This window comes from Pteropus vampyrus, unplaced genomic scaffold (assembly GCF_000151845.1).
Source record: "Pteropus vampyrus isolate Shadow unplaced genomic scaffold, Pvam_2.0 Scaffold28, whole genome shotgun sequence".
Lineage (NCBI taxonomy): Eukaryota > Metazoa > Chordata > Mammalia > Chiroptera > Pteropodidae > Pteropus > Pteropus vampyrus.
The window spans coordinates 5,227,612-5,247,923 of record NW_011888809.1 but is presented as its reverse complement, the minus strand read 5'-3'; the positions used below and the strand labels follow the sequence as shown (position 1 = coordinate 5,247,923).

General features: G+C 36.1%; 1 protein-coding gene across 1 annotated transcript in view; it reads right to left on the bottom strand.

Moving 5' to 3' along the window:
* Positions 1-18,535, bottom strand: part of PUM2 (pumilio RNA binding family member 2) — an 81,615-nt gene extending 63,080 nt beyond the window's left edge. Inside the window, exons 1-2 of the mRNA XM_023528502.1 lie at positions 18,384-18,535; positions 1,783-1,851 (exon numbers count right to left, since the gene is read on the bottom strand). Coding sequence (XP_023384270.1) covers positions 1,783-1,833 — 51 coding nt within the window. The 5' untranslated portion in view covers positions 1,834-1,851; positions 18,384-18,535. The remainder of the gene's footprint in view (positions 1-1,782; positions 1,852-18,383) is intronic.
* Positions 18,536-20,312: the final 1,777 nt, after the last annotated feature.

Sequence of the window (20,312 nt, the reverse complement as noted above, 5' to 3'; positions counted from 1 at the left end):
ATTATTTAAAAATACATTTTTACTAGATGAAGGTCACAGAAGCACTGACCTGCTGCTATACGCCAAAAAGGCAGGCAGTCTAAACTCTACCCACTTTTACTCTGCATTTGACATTTCCATTATCCTAGGTTAGATCATTTAGCATACTATTCATTCCAGTTTCTCTTTTTTCTAAAAACCTCAAATATCCCTCTCCTCCACCCCCAAGTAACTAACTAAACTCTCAACTACTGTGGCTGATCATGATATTTATTTAACTGCAAAGATGTCTTTGGATTTATCAAATACTATTTAGAACAGGAGGAAAACAGAGCCAATCTGTAAATATGTACACAATGTAGACTTGGGAAGTAAAGTGCTGGGGTGGGGAAGGGGGGAGTCTAAATAGAATTAAAGTAAGGGTATGACTCTACTGCTCTTAAAAAAAAAAAAATCATGAAGTTCAAGTTTGTCGCAGATTAGGCTGAAATACAGTTCAAATCTGCTTTTTAAGATATGTTATTCTGCTTTCTAAAGACCAGAGAAAATGAGCAACAGGAGAAAAACAAAAGCCTTTTTCAACTGCTCCTTTTTGTTCACTCACAGGATAAATAATGCCTAAGCAGCCACTGCATTGCAGTGAACCTGTAGCTTTGTTTAAATAAATGATTCTCTCTCAAATTTTTCTTAGGGCCCAGAATTTTACCTTATGCACTGAACTAACATGTTTACTTTGGCAATACTTATGCTTAAGCACCTTAACTCACCCTTAAATCAGTCCTCTGAAAATGACAAACTCTTTGAAAAACGCTGTTCTGGAGAAGGGGAGGGTTAGCTAGCTGCAGGGTGCCCTCTTGTGGCCCAGAGGAGTGACTGGACTCTTTTTCTGCATCTGAAGAGCACAGCATTGGATGGAGTGAGTCTCAGAAAGGTCTCTATCTACCAAAGTAAAATAATCTCCAGGAGCAAGCAATTAATTACATATCTTAGGTTTGTTCACCATTATTTTCTTTTATCAAAGTTCACATTATGTTAGTATTACAGAACATGACGAAATAAAGATGCTACCACAAGGATTTTTTACAATCAATTAAAACTGTCTCTTCATTAGGTATATGGAAAACTAAGTATTTTTGATGCCTTAAAATATATAATTGAGGTCAATGAGATGCCCCAATAAGTCATAGATTAATAGGACTGATAAAATGCATTAAAACATTTAGAGTGCCCACAGTGTCCTAGTTATTCAAAGCAACTGACCTACTGAGACTAAGATAAAACAACGAACTGTAACCAGTAATATGATAAAGTATATATAAAGATCTATAAGAAGTCAGATGAGGAAGTATAATTCTACCGCAAACAGCAATGGGACAATAGATAAGCATCTTTTCCAGTAGAGTCTTGCAGCAGATTAGAAGTTTTTAAGCAATGAGCAAGAAGAGATTTTTGGGAGAGAATAGTGAACAATTAAGTGTGGCTAAAGCAAACATAGCATACATATATAAAACAAGAAAACAAGAACCTAGAAAGGCTCTTTTCTGAGCAAAGCAATTATGATTCATTACCAAAATATAACACATTACCTAACCAAGTCAATCAAATCAACTAGGCACAAATAATTTCACTTAAAATATAAAAAAAAAAAAGTTGAAAATCACAACTGCATAATTGCATAATCTGAGATTTTAAAAACCCACATCATTTGGAGGACATAACCAATATTTTCAAGATTTATGGTTAAAGTCTCTGGCTCCAATAATCAAAGTGAGGGATCTATTCTTAGTATTCATAAATATTTACCTCTCCCATTCCCCGAGATTCTAATGCAAGAGCTTGAAAATCATGATTCATTTCATCCACAGATCAAACCTGTTGAATAACAAAAACAAAAATTAGAAGAAAAATTTAAACAATAGATTATATCGACTATTTTTATACTATACTTCATACTATACTATGAAGCTATTACTGCTGTTAGCATGAGATGAGATGGGCAAGAATAGATTTCTCTATGAAGACAGGTTTTCCTAAATAAAACACATAACAGCAGTCTACATTAAAATCTGTGAAAAAGTGTATCTCCAAGGGTCCAAGGGTTCTTGGGTTACTTTGTGTGCCAAAAGATAACTCTACTAGTTTCTTGAGCAAAGGAATAGATGGAAAGTAAGAAGAACAAAGAAGTAAGTGAAAGTACTAAAATGTAGTTACCATTAAAAAAAAAAAAAATGTAATTCCTACTACAAGCTTATTATTTAATATTAAAAAAAAGTGAAAACCTAAAAAAAAGTGAAAACCTAAAAAAAAAAAGAACCCAATTAAAAATTGAGCAAAATAGCTGAACATATACCATGTCAAAGATATATGAAGAGCAAATAAGCTATTCTTTTCTCCTAACTTGCTAGAAAAGCAGGATTAACAGTTCTCAGAGTGAACTTTCATTCACCCTTTCATTAATTCAGTAAGCTTTTACTAGGCATCTTCAATGTGTAAGATTTTGTAGAGAAAAAAATTGAAGTAAAATATAGTCACTGTTTTCAAAGAGTTTAAATGAGTCTGATATGCTTCCTGGAAATTGGACTAGCTGCTATCAGACCAAACTCTCAGCAGATAATGATAAACTGGACAAAACAAACAGAAATAAAACGAATAAACAAAAATCTGAAGGCAATGGAAAACTAAAAAACAAATGAGTATAGTCTACACTTAAAGGAAAAGACTGCCACAGAGTGAGATTTTTTAATGAGTTTTTTGGCTAAAGACAAGCCTGGGGGTGAATGTGAGGTGCCAAAATTCCTATAGAGAAAGCTTTAAGAACCAAAAGACAAGAATTTGGTACAGGCAGAGCTGCTGGAAACTGAGCAGGAAGGCTCAAAAAGTAGGCAACCAAATTCTGCTCAGATTTTTAGACAATCCCTTAACTATACATGTGTGGGAGACTCCAAGCAGCCCAAATGAAGGCTACAAGAACTAGGCAAAATGTTAGCTGCTGACCCACCACAGAAGTCACAGGAATTTAGAGTTTGAGTCCTATGAATACAAACAAACAAACAAATGAACAAATGAACAAACAAACCAAAACCCCAATATTCTCCATGGGAATATTACAGAAGAGTATCTGCAATGTAAAGTCTAGAACACAATCCAAAATTATTAGACATATATAGAAACAGGAAAACGCAACTAATAAAGACTAATCCCAAAACAACCGAGAAGTCAGAATTAACAAAGACCTTAAAACAGCTACTATCATTGCTCAAAGATGGAAGAAAACACGTGCTCCAAATGAATGAAAAAATACAAAATTTCAGCAAAGTAAAACTATAAAAATAACAATGAAATTCTAAAACAGAAAAATATATTTAAAAAATTTTCACTGGATGCACTTAGCAGATTGGTGATAAAAGATCAGTGAATGTGAAGACAGATTGAGATTTCCAATCTGAAGAAAAAAAAAAAAGGAGAGAGCATGGGATGGAAAAATTTGAAGAAACAACAACCAGAAATCTCTCAAATTTGATGAAAGCAAAATTTACAGATTCAAAACAATTAGTGAACCCCAGGCAAGCTAAACAAAAAACAAACAAACAAACAAACAAACAAACAAAAAAAAAGCTCATACCCACACACATCATAAAAAAATGCTGAAAACCAAAGTTAAAAAGAAAATCATGAAAATAGCCAGAGGAAAACCAACATTACATAAAGGGGGGGAAATCGTATGAATGGCCACTGACTTCTCACTAGAAACAACAGAAACCAGAATATAAGGAACCAGAGTACTAAAAAGAAAAATGCCAAACTAGAATATCATCTGGTGGAAATATCCTTCGAGAATAAAGGCTGAAAGAAAGACATTTTTAGATAAAAAGAAAATTCATTACAACAGACTTCCACCTCAAGAAATGCTTTAAAAAAATTCTTCAGGCTAAAGGGAAATGATACCAGATGGAAACGCAGATCATCAGGAAGGAATGAAGAGCACCAAAAATGGAAGTATGTGCATAAGTACAAAGGACTATTTTTTCCTCCTAATTTCTTCAAAATACGTATGCCCATTTAAAGCAAAAATTTCAACACTATCTTGGGTTTTATAACAAATGTAGATGAACCACTTTACATGCATATTCACTTTACATACCTACTATAATAAATATCTTTAGCCATACCATCACGACACTTTGGATTTTAAAGCAAAACCCAGTTTGAGACCAAAATATTTTTTTTTATCACACAACACATACATATAATTCTTTTATATACATATATTTTGAAAATTTATATACCCCCCTTCCAATAATAAAGATTAAAAAAGGAATCTTGGTCCAAATGTGTCCTACCACTTTGTAGTCACACACAGTTCTCCATCTTAATATGGCAAAATTCATAATAATGTCTTGGTACAGTCTGTTTTAACCATCTTCGATTTCTAAATGATTCTTTTAAAATCTCTAAATTTGGACAAAATCCATTCATTATTCTATAAGTACTTCATAGGATTTCATGTTGCCCTAGACTCTATGCCCTTCACATTCTTTTCTTAAATTTCCATTTCCGACCTCACTGTCTCTTAAACTTTATATTTTATAGCCCTTTTATTTTCTAGACCTCCCACTCCATTACAGCCTCAATTTCTTCCAAGCACTGTTTCCCAAGTCTAATGGCCAACCATCTGCAAGCTTCAAGATATTGCTAACCTGTTACTGGAAATCATCTAATATTTATACAACTTTCTAATTTCTTAAGAATGCTACAAATTTAAATCCTACCAGCTTGACAATGTATCCACATAATTTTGACTTCTTAATTCAATTTGTAAACATACATTAAATGATATTAACCCCTAAAGTTTGGGCTCAGTGTACCAGTTAGTCTTTTAAAAAAGTAATCTTCCATGGAACATCTTATCTGTATCCCAAGAACAGACTGTCCTTATTAAATGTTCTATTAAAGCCAAAATTACAATGGTTTTATTATTTAGGATGAAAATGGCTCAAAAAATTGATTATTACTCTGCTATCCTAAAGAAAGCATAATGGACACATTTTACATATGACAATGAGGTAGAGTAGAAATAGTATGTGATTTAGATTCAGAATATAAGTTGACAGTTTGACTTTTGCAAGTTGTCTATCCCCTAAATCTTAATTTACTTATCTCTTGTCGATGAGACAATGTATCCAAAAGTGCTTTGTGAGCTATTAATTAAAAGTACTCACCCAAAACCAGTTATCATTAAGAGCATCATTACAGACTACTCCTGAAAGAACGGATACTTTTGGAAGCTCTTGTGGGACTCAGTGTTTCTCTCTCATGTCTGCTTTTGTTAGTATTTCAGTTCCCAGCCTTGCTGTCAGGTTAAATATCATCTGGCTGGATCATCATGGTACCACTTCTAACCTTTATAATTTGATTGCTTTTAATGTGCAGTAATCTGTAGTCTCAGATATCCAAGTATGGTAGACTTGTAAGAGTAAACAGTCTCTAAGACAGAAACTAACTACCTTTAACAAAACAAAAACATATTCTAAAGTTAGAATCCTTTCTTAGGAAAGCAATTTGGCATCATATATATAGATGCACACATCTCTTGAACCAGTCTCACCAACTTTGGGAATCAATCCTAAGATTAAAACCTAAATATAAAAAAAGCTTTATGTACAAAGATGTTTGTATTAGCATTGTTTGCAAATCCTGAAATTAGAAACTGCTTAATGGTCGGTCCCACAATAGTTAAATGATACAACCTGTTTATAAAATGGAGTACCATATAGCTATTAAAGTGGATTACAGGGAACTATCTGAGTTTGTAATAAGAAAAAGTTTATACAGCAATGTTAAGAAAGATTGAAAGGAAATAAACCAAAGTCCTTAAGTGATCAGAGTACACCAATTTTTCCCATCTATTTATCTGTATCTTATTACCTTTCTACAACAAATCTGTATAATCTATGAGTAAGAGGAAGATTTTTATTAAGAAAGAAAAAAAACAGTATAGACAAGAAATTTTCTCAAGAATAAAGCACTGGAACTTTACCGAAGCCTTCTGCTTACTTCCAGGTTTTTATCTGTTGTCCAAATAGATGAGGTCCTAAGTTAAAGAACCTCCGGATAAATGCAAAGTCTCTTAGCTCTGTGGATCAATTCTTATGTTTGTGGTGATCATGCCCCAGTGCAGGGGTCAACAAACTCTTTCTGTAAAGAGGCAGACGGTAAACGTTTTCATTTTCAGCTTTGAGAATCTTTGTTGCAGCTTACCAACCATGCCTTTTGAGCACAAAGGCAGCCACAGACGATAGTGAAATGAATGAGTGCAGATGTGTCCTAATAAAACTCTATTTATCAACAGCAAAATTTGAACTGCATATATTTTTCATGTGTCACGAAATTATTATTCCTCTTTTGATTCCACCCCACCCCCCTCCAATCATTTAAAAATCCAAAAACCAATCCTAGACAGTGGGCCAAAAAATACGTCCCGCCAAAAGGGGAAAAACAAAAACAAAACGAGTGGTGGGCCAGGTCCGGCCTGTAGGCCAGTTTGCTGACCTCTGCTCTAGTGCATTTGCACTTTTGACTGCTCCGCCAAACGAACAAACGAACAAACTCACTCAAATGCAGAGAAACCACTTTTTCGAATACGAGCAAATCAAAAGCATCAGGGCTTTGCTTTCAATTTTTTTTTAAATACTATTTACATGTGTATTTTTAAAATCATGACTAGGGATTTCAGATTTATATTCAAATGGAGGTGATTTTATTATTTTCTTTAAATGACCAAGTAGGTTACAGGGAAAAGACTTTAAAACAAAAAAAAAATATCTGACACAAGATTCAAACTCAGCCTCTTAGTTTAGGGTATTACCATTTATTTCAAACATAATAAGGAAGAGAATGGAGGAAAAGTGGGCAAGACAATGGGACAGAAAGTAAATAAACACTGTTTCGACTCTCTTGCAATAACCTCCATATTAGCAATAATAAAGCCAAAGGGGCAGGGTCAGCACATATGCCACTAAGTGGGACTATAAAATTTACGTGAAATGCCAATTTGCTGTATCTTACACCGCTACAAATATTGATATCTGATGGCGAGGGAAATATAATAATCTGGACGTGAATTTAGCAACTTTACCTTAACAACTATAGATCTTAGGGAAGGAAAACAACAATCTTTTAACAAGCAACAGAATACCTAGCAACCAGTTATATAATATTGAATTGACTATGTTTACTTGAAAAAAACGTATCCAGGAATTATAGTACATAGTACTGCTTGAGGTGTAGAGCTTGTCTTCAATTTTTTTGTCTATGTTACTGAGCCAAAATCTCCAATATTATTCTTTAAAAAAGCAATTAGAATTTGCTAATATAGAAGATACACCATAACCTCAAAAACTAACTTTTTAATTCAATTTTACATCAAGATTACACGGGATCTTGGCCATAGATCCCGTGTAATCTTGATGTAAAATTGAATTAAAAAGTTAGTTTTTGAGGTTATGATTGTTTCCTAGCAAAAGAACAGTATTATATTAAGTCTAAATCTAACAGTACAGTAGATGGGGGGAAAATTAAATCATTTCTTCAATTAAAAAAAATCTAACAGTACAGGCATACTTCATTTTTTTTTTGCACTTCTCTTTATCACGTTTCACAGATGTTGTATTTTTTATTTTTTATTTTTTTAGCAAACTAAAGGCAAATCCCTGTACCAACAAAATGATTACTACTCGCTTTATGCGGTATTTGCTTCATTGTGGTGGTCTGGAAATAAACCCAAAATATCTCTAAAGTATGCTTGAAGTAGCTAATTTTCCTGTAAACAGCATTATTACTTTATTATGTGAGAAAAATATAAAGCACATCAAATAACAACTTGGTTAAGTTCTGTGAGTTTTCATATATACTAATGTATAATCCAAAAGGTTTCTGTTTGTATGAAGAACCAAGAATATGCATTAAGAAGTATATTTATATCATTAAGAATACTAATTTTTCTCAGCATCCGATCCAATTCCCCCCTCACCATATGCCTATCATGAAAAATAAGGGGGAATCTCATTTAGAGGTACAATAAATGGTATCGAAGCACTTTCTACCACCATATGACACTAATCACATTTTCGTATTATAATTAGTTTTATTTTAAGGCCATAGCAGAAATTAAACTCAGGGGTCTAGGGGGCTAGGAATTGTCTCAGCCACCTAAATGCTAAATACTGAATGAGAAAAAAAATTATATTTTATGAAATGTAACTTCGGATCATGAAATCAACCAATACCTGGAGAATAACTATAAATGCCTTCATATATATTAAAATGTGATGCTCATTTTAATAGAAAGACAATGAATATGACTTTTAGACTTTTTGTACTGCTAGACACTTATCAATATAAAATGACTTAGAGCAACTTTCCATTGGCACTACTTCTACCAATTAGTCCTCTAATATCATGGGGCTGTTACTATCTTCTCCATCAATTACAGAAACAAAATTACATGAAAATTTAATTCACATAAGTCAGTACTCACGAAGAGTAACTTAAGTTGCTTACAAAATATTTCTGGTAGTCATCCTCCTTGTACTGTTTTTAAGAAACATAATCACATTGAGCATTAGTGGTATTCATTGCAAACAAAAAGACGCTAAAGTCCTCAGGAATACCTCAGTCTCCTCAGCATACTAAATCACTTTTGCAAATGTGCCACCGAAATATATTTGTTTAGCAATGCCTTTTCTTATTTATATGACAAAGGTAAAGCTAAACTCAGATTTAAGTTATATTAGAAGTTTCTACTAATCACCATCAACACCTAGTAATTTGTTATTTTTCTGGGGGCACAAATTGAATCATATACTTTTTCCAGTCGTGTTAGACAAGTCAATTAGCTAATGGTTGAGCCAAAATCCACATTAATTTTTGATATGTGCTACTTGTTTATCCATGTACTTCACAGGGGAATTATGTATGTTTGGTTTTACTAGCATAAAGAACAGTATTACTGATTTGACTATGTTTAGGAAACGTCAAGTTTGAAGTTTTGAATGAAATTTGGCAAAAATAAGTGTTGTCTGTATAAAGACTCCCAGAAACTGAAAATCTTCAAAGACTCTAGCTCAAATCTTCTAAGGTTAGAAATTAGATTATTTCAGTACCAGCACTTAGATATTAAATAAAAACTCACCAAACATTTCTGTGCAAGAATGCTTTAGCTTTGAGGATAAATCTCACAGAAATATTCTCGAGTAAGCAAAATAGGATAAATACACATATACTTACACATATACAAATCTAATGTAAGATTTTTTTCCTTAAAATTCTCTGAAAGGAGAATCACCATATATATTTGAGTCATTACAACGTCTCTTGTATTACGAGTCATTTTCTCAATTGATTTTTTTGAGAAATAAAACACCGCTTAGGAAAATTCCTTATTTTGAAAAACAAAATACTGCTTAGAGACTATCTGCACACTAAACAACCTCAATCAATGCCAGTTTTGGATGCTTTTGGATATTACCTGAGAGAAGCAGATGAAATAACTTTAGGTGGTAATGACGATGACATGCTTTTATAAACTTAGATAACGCAAAGTGGCTCTGCTCTAATGAGTCAAAGACACATGTGAAATGTCAAAGATATATTACAAAATGAGCCCCCCAAAAGCAGTATTTCCAAATTAGTGTGATTTTGTTACTTGCTATGCCATCATCCTAAAAGTGGACTAAGCAGACATTATCTGCTACATGATGTAATGTAACATTAAATAGATGCTCACTTATGAAGAATTATTGACTAAACAAAACACCACACTAAACTTCAATCTACCTAATAAAGCTGTTAGAACTCAATAATACTGGTTAATCAGAAATATGAGAGAGAGAAGATCAATATGAACAGATGACAAAAGAAAGTAACTGTCTAATCCAGAATATGGAGAAAAAGAAAAACATAATCATCTGGTTTCACTAAGGCATCTATGGCACGAAATTTTCAGAGAGCAGAGGAGGAAGACTATTATTATATAGACTAAGAGGCTTAAATGTCAAAATACTGTGTAAACCTAGCTTGAATCCTCGTTCTAAGAAACCAACTTTAAAAATGACATTTTTTGAGAAAATCAGGGAAATCTAAATACAGAATGGGTATCAGATAATATTAAGGAATTTTATTAGCTGTGATAATAGCAAAAGGATTGTATTTTCTAATAAGTCCTATCAGTAAGAGAATGTATGCTTCAACTAGCATGTTGTCTGGGATTTGCTTTGAAATACTACTTTAAAAAGTAAAATATAGTCTACAGCAATGCTACCCTCCACATGCCTGATCTTGGAAACTAAGCAGGGTCGGGCCTGGTTAGTACTTGGATGGGAGACCACCTAGGAATACCAGGTGCTGTAGGTAGTTAAAAAAAAAAAAAAAGTAAAATATGGGTATAAACATTTCTTACAAACAATATAACAGAAGACCATGTGAAGCCACAGTTATTTAAGTTGGGCCTTGAAGGAGAGGTAGAATTTGGACAAATATTTAAAAAACAAGCAAACAAAAAACAACAAAATATTTATAAACTGCAGATTGCAGAGGATCCGGATTACTCTCAAGTTTAACTGACTTAGGGTCCAAGCTATTGTATAAACTTAATGTCACTTATTACCTAATCATTATTTTTGATAAGTAGTATACGAAAATTTTTCCCTAGAAACTGTTTTCCGAGTGAACCCAAACTTCTTTGAACTATTTTTATCAGATAACACTCCCCAAAGAGAACAAGAGAATTTATTGAACACTCAATTTTATGCCTGAGATCATACTAGGTACATAATATCTAAGTCAATACAATCGAGCAAAGTAGGTATTGTATTCTCACTTTACAGATAAAGAAACTGTGGCCAATTTCCCTACCCTAATAGCCAAAGCTATTGAAATGGCAGAGGATTCAATACTATCCATACTTGCAAGACTGAAAAAGCTTCAAGCTATTTTCCATACCGACCAAGCATAAACTAGCAACTCAGTTGGTATGTTAATTATACAACTCTCTAAAAGCTCTTCTCTAGCTTTTACCATTTATCTCTTCATGTGCAAATCCTACAATCCCACCAAGTTTAGCTCAAAGGCCACTTTCTTCACTGAAACCTACCCCAAGTAATCTCTTTCTTAATTCCATGGCATTTAATTGACATTTCTCAATGCATTAATAACACTATGACATGACCATTAGACTTTAAAATTTCTGTAAATCAGAATAAGGATAGAAAAAACATTTAACACAACTCAGCAAACTGTTCTAGTTATGCTACTGTTCAATAAAATATTAATGGTAATGAGGGAGGGGACCAAAAAGAAAGATACTGTAAGAGAAAAACTGATAAAATTATCAGCTATGCACCCATTAAAAAACATGAGGTGGAAGTAGTTATGCATATAGGAAGTAAAATGGCAAGGTGAGAAACAGTCTGTTTCTATCATCCCATTTTTGAAAAAACAGGATACGAACATACTTGTATATGCATATATGGAAAAAATCAAGAGTGACACTTAAGTGTTAATAGTGGTCGCATCTGGGGGAAAAAGCATGCATGACTTTTATTTTACATTTTATAGTGCTTTATTCTGAATATTTTTTAAATATTTAAAATGTTAAATGAATGGGTAAAGGTGTGATAGATATATACACACTAGAACATTATTCAGCAATAAAAAAGAATGAAATCTGCTGTACAACTGAAACTAATATAATATTGTACATCAACTCTAAGTGGAAAAAAAGAACGAAATCTTGCCATTTGAGACAATATGGATGGACCTAGAGGGTATTATGCTAAGTGAAATAAGTCAGAGAAAGACAAATACCATATTATTTCACCTGCATGTGAAATCTAAAAAGCCAAAATAAATTAATAAAAGGAAACAAAACAGAAAACAGACCCATAGATAGAGAGGACAAGGTGATGGTTGCCAAAGTGGAGGGGGTGGGGAATGGGAATTAAAAAAAACAAAATATGTGTTAAAAATCACTAAACACATTTATATAGTTTTAGAGTCAAATTAGATTGGAAATCAATGGCCTTATGTATGGCATAATGCAAATATTTTACAAATATACCTATATATAAGCTATATATCATGACTTATAACCTAGGCATCATTTTAAAGAGAAATATTCACTTTTGTGAACTTCTAAGGGTTTTTAAGGCAATATAAAGGCATCTACATGTATACCCAATATCTACTATAGTAAATATCTCTAGCCACACCTTCATGACACTTTGGGTCTTAAAAAAGATAATTTGTAGATCTAAATGTTCTCTCATTACCTGATTTAAAGGAACTGCACTGTGCCAATATCACTTAGTTTTCTAACCATTTCATCTAAGTTCTGCCCTACTCTTTGATATATTCATCAAAGTGTAAAAAAAATATGGAGCCAACCAAATCATTTAAGATCCTTAACATTTGACAGTATGCTGTGACAAAACATGACTTACATCATTTCTAGCTTTCACAGTATTTCACAAAATTGTTCTCTGATTTCTAAGTATTCTCTGACAAGTTAGGAAAAAAAGGTGAACTGGTTTAAAAAAAATTGCCATTCGTTACTTCTACCACCCAAGACTACTGCTGATATGAATTCAGAAAATCCCAACAGAAGCCACCCTACTCCAGTTCTATGCTGTTTCATTCCTAACAGCAATGTGAATAAAAAAGATGAATTACTAAAGGAAGCCAACTCTGGTGCCCAGAAGGTTTAACCACCAGGGATAAAATACACATTAAGATTTTGGGGCGAGGGGAGTTAGATAAGGGTAAAAGGGGTCAAATATCTGGAGATGGAAGGAAATTTACCTTGGGTGGTGAACACACAATGCAATATATATATGATGTGTTGTTGAATTGTACACTTAAGACTTATTTGATTTTATTAACCGATAATATCATCCCAATAATTTTAATTAAAAAAATAAGAAAGGAGTAGAGTTATATACCCCAAAAAGAGTCTGTGGTATATTCTTGAGTACAATTTAAATGAAATTTACTCTTCATTTAAGTAAAAAATTTTGGAAGAAGGCACACTATCTCATAGGGAATACACACAATAAACAAAACTAATCTTTGGAAAATAATGAAGCAAATATTGAACAACAAAAATAGTAAGTATACTCTCAGTTTAATTTCTGACGATACAAAGATAAAAGGTATACAGTAAATTACATAAAATTCTCATTATCCATAGAAAAGTATCATACCAATTCCTTGGAAGCAACTTCATTTCTAGTACTAAGCTTTAAAAGAAATTTCTTAATATGGAGTATTACAGAGGACACAGAGTTATAAGAAAATATCTTCAATGACATTCTCTTAACAGATGCAAGGTTTCATAATCTCATTTTTTATAGTCAGTCTTTCAAGGAAAGTCAGGGAAAACAAACAATTCCACAGTAATTCTATAAAGGTTCCAGGATAATATTGTCTAAATCTTCCTAAATCATAATCTTGGATTTCCAAAGTTTTTCAGGATTGTCCAAATTAGATAAAGCCCTTCAATCTGGTGGCGCGCCCACCTATCTCTCCAGTCTTATCTTTTCTATTCTCCCTACCTCCACTTTAAGCTCTGCCATTCTCCCCATCAGAGTCACTACACATACTAATCCCTCTGGCTGAATGCCTTTCCACCCATCTCTTGTCTAAATTAACTTCTCTAAGTCTTTTTAGACTCGACTTTACCTCTTCCGGAAAGCTTTTCCTGACCCCTGCAGTGTCCACCTATGTGAATCCACGCAGCACCATGCAGCACTACGGTGGCACTTAGTGTACTGCACTTTAATCACAAGTTTAATCATTTTCCTCTCCACTTGACTATAAACTCCCTAAAAACAAGGGATAACTTAGCACCAACATCTTTGGACAGTCTGGCCTGCAAACCTCAAAAAAATGTGTAAGTTTCTGGTAGTTCAGCTTGCCGAAAGGATACAATTTAAATATCCACAGCAACAAATAGATTGAATGTTCATCAAATATTAACTCCATAAATACCTTCTCAATCAAACATAAATATTAGCAAACAATTTTATCTTTGGCAAGAGCCTAGAGTTCTCCTATTTTTGCTAGTGTGGGAGCCACATAATTTAGAGAGGCTTTCCTTTGGATGAAAACTTCAACTGCAACATGATCCAAGAAAACATCTGTAGGCAAAACTTGGAGCTATCATCCTCTCTAAACCTCAAAGCTTAATTCTGTTTATGTTGAATTGGGTTTTAAATATCCAGGCTTTACGATTTAAAAAAAACTTAATGTTTTGCATTTAATCATGCTGAAAGTGCTGATAAAATACGACGTAGATGTTAATAAATGACCTAGTCACTGAAATGGAAGACATGAGTAGCTCTTTATATATAATTCCTTTTGGTATTAAACAAAATCACACAATACATTCCATATTTTTCCCTACAATTTGCCTCATTTGACTGCCTAGCAAAGCCTATACTTAGGGTCAAGTCATCCTGCCTCTACCACTCATTTACCTTCTTTAATGTCTGAATGAATAAAACCAGTTACATCTTTCATAGTTAAGACTATCTCCCACCAATCACTGAGAAGTCTTTCGGAAAGTGCCTAAAATCAGAGACCACCACAAGATCTAGAACTTGCTACTCTTGACATAAGATGTCCACTACAATAGAAATCACAAAGATCTATCCTCGAACTAGGTTCTCAACATATTTGTTTTTTTTTTATGGAATAAGAAAAAAATATCCCCCCACCCCCACCCCCCAAACACACACACCATTTTTGTACTTTGGCAGCCACTAGCCGGTTTTATTCTAGATAGGTGTTGGGTAAGTGGTTTTGTAGTGCCATTTTATAGTCAATTTCACCAAATCCCTTCCAGGAAACAGATTTTTAGAGGTTTTTGTAGTTCAAATATACATTTTGCCCTGGGTAGGTGATGACCTTTTTTTTTTTTTTTTTTTGGTCCCGTTTGCATTCAATCAAAGTATTCTGACACTCCAACTACCACTCCTCCCTTCTTCCACACTTCTTCCCCATTTTTTTCTACTTGGCAGCCACAGTGAAATCCTGGGATATGCACAGAAGGTATACAGATTTGGATGTTTTCCAATACTCTAAAATCCTTTCTCTCTCCATGAGGATAGTAAGATAATAAGAAGTTAGATGAAAATCTGTTATATGTGGACTGAAAACAGATGAGATTACAGTGGGTAAATTTGCCGACGTGGAATATATTAAAGAAACTAACTTTGCCAACATGCTTGACTAACCTACTCTTTTTAATCCTTTAAAGTACTTAATATAAAAAGCCAGGTAAGGGTCAAATAACACTTTTCATTAAAAAAAAAAAAAAGGTCCTCAAAAGACAAAAATTTCCAATTTCATTAAAAATTAAAATGACTCTCTGGTAGGTGACACTTGTGTTTAATTAGGCAAGTCTTCAATTTTTCATTTATAAAGAAGTTAGATCTTTTGAATTACTGGAAGAAAAACGTCACCTTAAGGAAAAAATATATTAACCTTACGTCTCTCAACATACCGCTACTGAAACTGAGAAAAGCATTTATCGTGCACCCATCTATGTTTAAATGCTACAGTGTTTCACTGGAAAAGCTTCAGAATATTTCTCAGTAAATTCACTTTCTCCACTACGAAAGCAATAAATAAATTTTAAATGAAATTTCATTTAAATTTTCTGTTTATATTGCTAAACAAAATTCACTATTAAAATATGAGCATCTAAGTGATAGGGTTTAAGGAAACTCTTTTCCCACATCAGCATTTAGAAGTGAGAGACACAGGAACTAGACTGATGGCAATACAAACACCTTTATTACTGATAAAGCTACGCTGGAAAGCATAATTTAGACCTAGGCTAACTGAGCTTCCTAATACCACACCCCATAATTATCCTAACCCAGTCACAGGTAGCACCAGACAACTACCGTTCTCCTCCAGAAAGGAGTATAGTCTCTGGTGGCCTCATGAAGAAGCAGAACAAAGTGCTTTCTGCAGGGCGCAGACTCCCAAAGAGAAAAAGAAGAAAGGGGCTAAGCCACACTTGATCAGTTCCTCTTAGAAATTCATCAAAAGGAAGAGTAAGGAGGTAGGAAAATAATAGCAAGTAAGACTATTTTTATGCCTTCTTAAAAGCAGCAAGAAATCTAGCTAACATGTCACAAACCAATTTACCCAGTTAGAAGTACAATTTTTATCTTAATTATATCTGTCAGTAAAACGGCCTCAAACTGTGAAGGCCAGCTAGGTAAAGTCATGAGATACAAACGTGCAAATGTTTAAAATATCCACGTCTTAAGATAAAAACTAAAAAATACAGAAAACTTTACTATCTTTACTATCTAAACCCAGCAAGTTTAAAGCTCTTTGAATTAAGGAGTATGTAGACTTCAGTTCAGGAGACAGGAACCAAACTAAAAATTATTAAGAGCCTGTCAGTATCTATAAAAAGGAGAGTCTGGTCATTGAGAAGATTGGCTTTGGATTCATACCTGGCCCAAATCTCTGATCATAATTACTTCGGCCAGCTAGGATAAGTACCTACACAGGAAGACAAATTCTCTTTGAAAGATTTATAAACAAGTATAGAAGATTTAAGAGACCCCAAATCCTAATATTAGTAAGTGTTAAGACTACATTATTTGGTTTATATACTTGTAATGCATTAAAAAACGTGGCTTATTAAAAATGACAACCTTGTAAGTCCAACTTAAATATGGCAGTAATTAATTTAGACTTATTTTAAAAAGTTGAAACCTTACTAAACATTGGAACATTTAAGAGAACTCTGGACTCAGACAAATTAAAAAAACCGTGTATTAAAATTAAACATAGTTCTTGTTTGAAAATGTTTAACAGCAAACCAAACTCGAAAATAAAATAGCTAGACTTGTACAAATAAGAAAACTGAGCTTAAAAAATACTAAACTTGAAAGCTTAAAAACCAGGATTCTGATATATAACTTTTAAAATTAAAAGTAAACTTTTTCTGAGCACAAAAACCGCCCTCAAGGACACCAAGACAATTCTAAATAACTTAACTTCGTCAAAAATTAGACTTTTAAAGACATTCCTGCAGTAGGAAAAATGCCCAAGAACTATTTATGATGACCATGCAGATAAAGCGAATAATTTTTTAAAGGCAGGATCTCGAAAAACTAAAAACAGAAACTCAGCCAATTAAAAATATTTCTTTATTTTTAACAGCATTCCTATCTAGATTTCCTTAAACCATCTTCGAATACTCCAGGGTCACATGGTGTGGTCATCCATTAAACACGAATCTTAGCGGTAAACAAGCTTTTTAAGCAGTAAACAAGCTTTGAAATGCTTAGGTAACTCCCTTTATTAAAACTGTCTTCTTGAAATGCAATATCTTTACAGACATTACTTTTCTCTTAAACATTTAAAAGCATTTTTCTAAATAAAGCTTTCCTAAAAACCTTAGTTAAAAAAAAAAAAAACCTCTCGCCAGTTTTAAAAATCTTACAAAGTACTAATTCCTGATTTTAACTAACAGGATTATCTTATTACACCTAATATGTCCGCAATACTACCCCCCCGCCCCCGAAAGTTTAAATATGTTAGACTGAAAAACTAAGTTAAGAATGTGGGTTTTCCCTAGCTATGTTCTCAGAAGTAGCACTAACTTTTACAAGCGTGTTTGGGCAGTAAACTTTAAACAATGTTTCCCCCAAATGTGGCCCAATCCAGACACCGAATTTTGGCGAAAATGTGTGCAGCCTCTACTCTTTTCTACGGCTTTAATTTACATATTTTTAAGAAGCGAAACTGTTCCAATAACAAAAACACAACATTCTTCACTAATGGCACCTAACAAGTCGAACCCAAGTCGCTGTTCGTTTCATACCCACACCTGTCTACCGCAAGCTTGTCCTGGACACACTCGGGCCCTCGACAATTCCCACGCTTGTTTTCATAAACCCACTCCTTCCTCTTCGCCCACTTCCAACTCGCACGCGTCTCTGGACCCACCCAGCCTCTCCCCCCTTTCCGAATCCAAGAGCCAGGCGGACCGACAGCTCGGTCTCTAACCCCAAGCGCGCCGAAACCAAAGAGCGCGGTGGTCCCCTCGCTGCCCCCAGCGCCGCGAGGCTGCGGTGTGGGGGGAAGGAAGGAAGCGCGAAAGCCGAGATCCCCCTGCGCCCGGCGCACACCCCCTTCCGGCACCCCTCCCCCTGCATTGTGCGAGCGGGCCCCAGGCCGCAGCCATCCCAGGCACCCCGCGGGCCCCGTCCGCCTCCCACCCGCGGGCTGCTCCAGCCGAGGCCGACACACAAAGCCCGGGGAGCCAGCCCCTGCGCCGCCAGAGCACGGGGAGAGGGAGCAAGCGCGGACTGACTTACGGGGCTGCTGCGGCCGCGCTGCCTCAGCCGGGGACACCGACCGTTGGGCACACGGCGGCGTCGCTCGTAGACGTCCTCCCCTCCTCCGCCTTCGGTGGCGGCAATGTCTTCTTTCTCCACCTACCTCCCTCCCCCCCACCCCACCTCCTCCTTCTCCTCCCCCTCCTCCTCCGAACCACCGAAGTACCGAGGGTGAGACACAGAGACTCACAACAACATGGCTGCCGCCGCTGCCTCCCCTCCCCTCCCCCCGCCCACCGGGCGCGCGCAATGCACTCCGGGAGAAGGGGGAGGGTAGGGGGAACACTCACCGAGGTGCGGCTCCTCTCAGTGGCTTCCGACGCTTCTCCCGCGCTGCCGGCGCCGGCCGGCAGAAGCTCTGCGCGTGCGTACGCTCTCTGCGCTCGCGCGTCTCGTTCGTGCCTGCGGCGTGCGCTCCCCCGCCCTCACCTTGCGGGCTCGCCCCTGGTTCTGGGCTTGGCGGCCGCCACCGACGGGAACGCGCGCCGGACTTGGGCGGCGCAGGCGTGGTGCTTCTGAATGCTGGGTTCAGCTGTCTTCCCGCGTGGGGCCTCGACTTCCGAATTAGCTTCCTCTCCTCTTCCTCCCGGGTAGCTCATTGTTTGCCCCCAGCGCGATGTACTACTGCTCGTCTTCTGCTTCCGGGGTGCTGGCAGTAATCCAGGCCTTTAGGTTTCACCCTTACCCTCTCCCCGCAGCAAGACGATGGAGACGCATCTTGGGTAGAAATGTGAACCCCTCAACTGTCATTCTAGTCGTTGCCTCCTGGGCAAGTGGAGCCAGCTCGGCAAATTGCTGGCTGCAGTAGGTGGCCTGGATTAATACAAAGGAAGCTGAGGTCGTTAGTGGCTGATTCTCATCACTCACAGCCCACCCTCGCCAGGCACACTCCCCTTCGCAGTTGAAGACTCCAAGCCTTGCTGCAGGCCTGGCCAGGCTCAGTGGCTTTGGTGGTGGCAATTCCAGGCTTGAGACTCAACTTAAGGTGGCCTCTCCCTGACCCCCAACTGTAAAGCGGCACTGTATCCAACTTGTTTTCCATGGTTTGCACAGCTCCTGGCTCTCCTGACATTCTGTATTTGGGAACATAAAGCGTGTCTTGTAATACCTTTGCTTCATCTTCCTGGGTGACTGTAACCTCCGTGAGGGCCTACAGGGACCACTTCCGTTTTGCCCATACCGTGTTTTCTGGTACCTGAGCTATAGTATAGTGTTTAATAATCACATGTTGAATGCATGAGTTCTTCCGTTTTTAATAATTACCAAAAAACATATGACATTGGAATCTACCTCAAGCTTTTACCTCTAGCCTTAATTTCGAATTATTAGATATTTCCACTTGAATGTTCTTCCTGGCACCAAACATGTTAAAAACTGAACCTGTTCCTCACCCTGAACTTTCACATTATTTCAATAGTTGGTGGCGCCGCCACTTTTTCAACTTCCCCAAAGTAGACTTTGAACTATCCTTGTCTCTTTTCTCTTATAATTCTCTCCCTATATAGGCAACTTGCAGATTTTTCTTTCCTGAATATTTCCAAAGACATTCTTTTACTCTGCTTCCCAGGTCTGGATTTCTGTAGCAGGCTCTCTTACTTGGCCTTCCTGTATTCAGTCTTACTCCCTCAGGTTAGTTCTGATCACTGCCATCTAAAATGGAAATCTGATTCCTGGCACTCATGCCTTTTCTTCAGCCATTCCATTGCTTCCTGTTACGCACACCTGCATTTCCTAAGTGTGTTCTGCTCAATGCTAATAGATATTACTTTAAGAAATGTCCCACGATCAAGTAAATATGGGAGACACTGGAATGGACATATTTGCCTGCTTTCTCCTCCCATTGGGCTGAGAATAGCAGAATTTATATACAGTTGTTTAATCCAGGTGAAAATAGGTAGAGCTATCAGA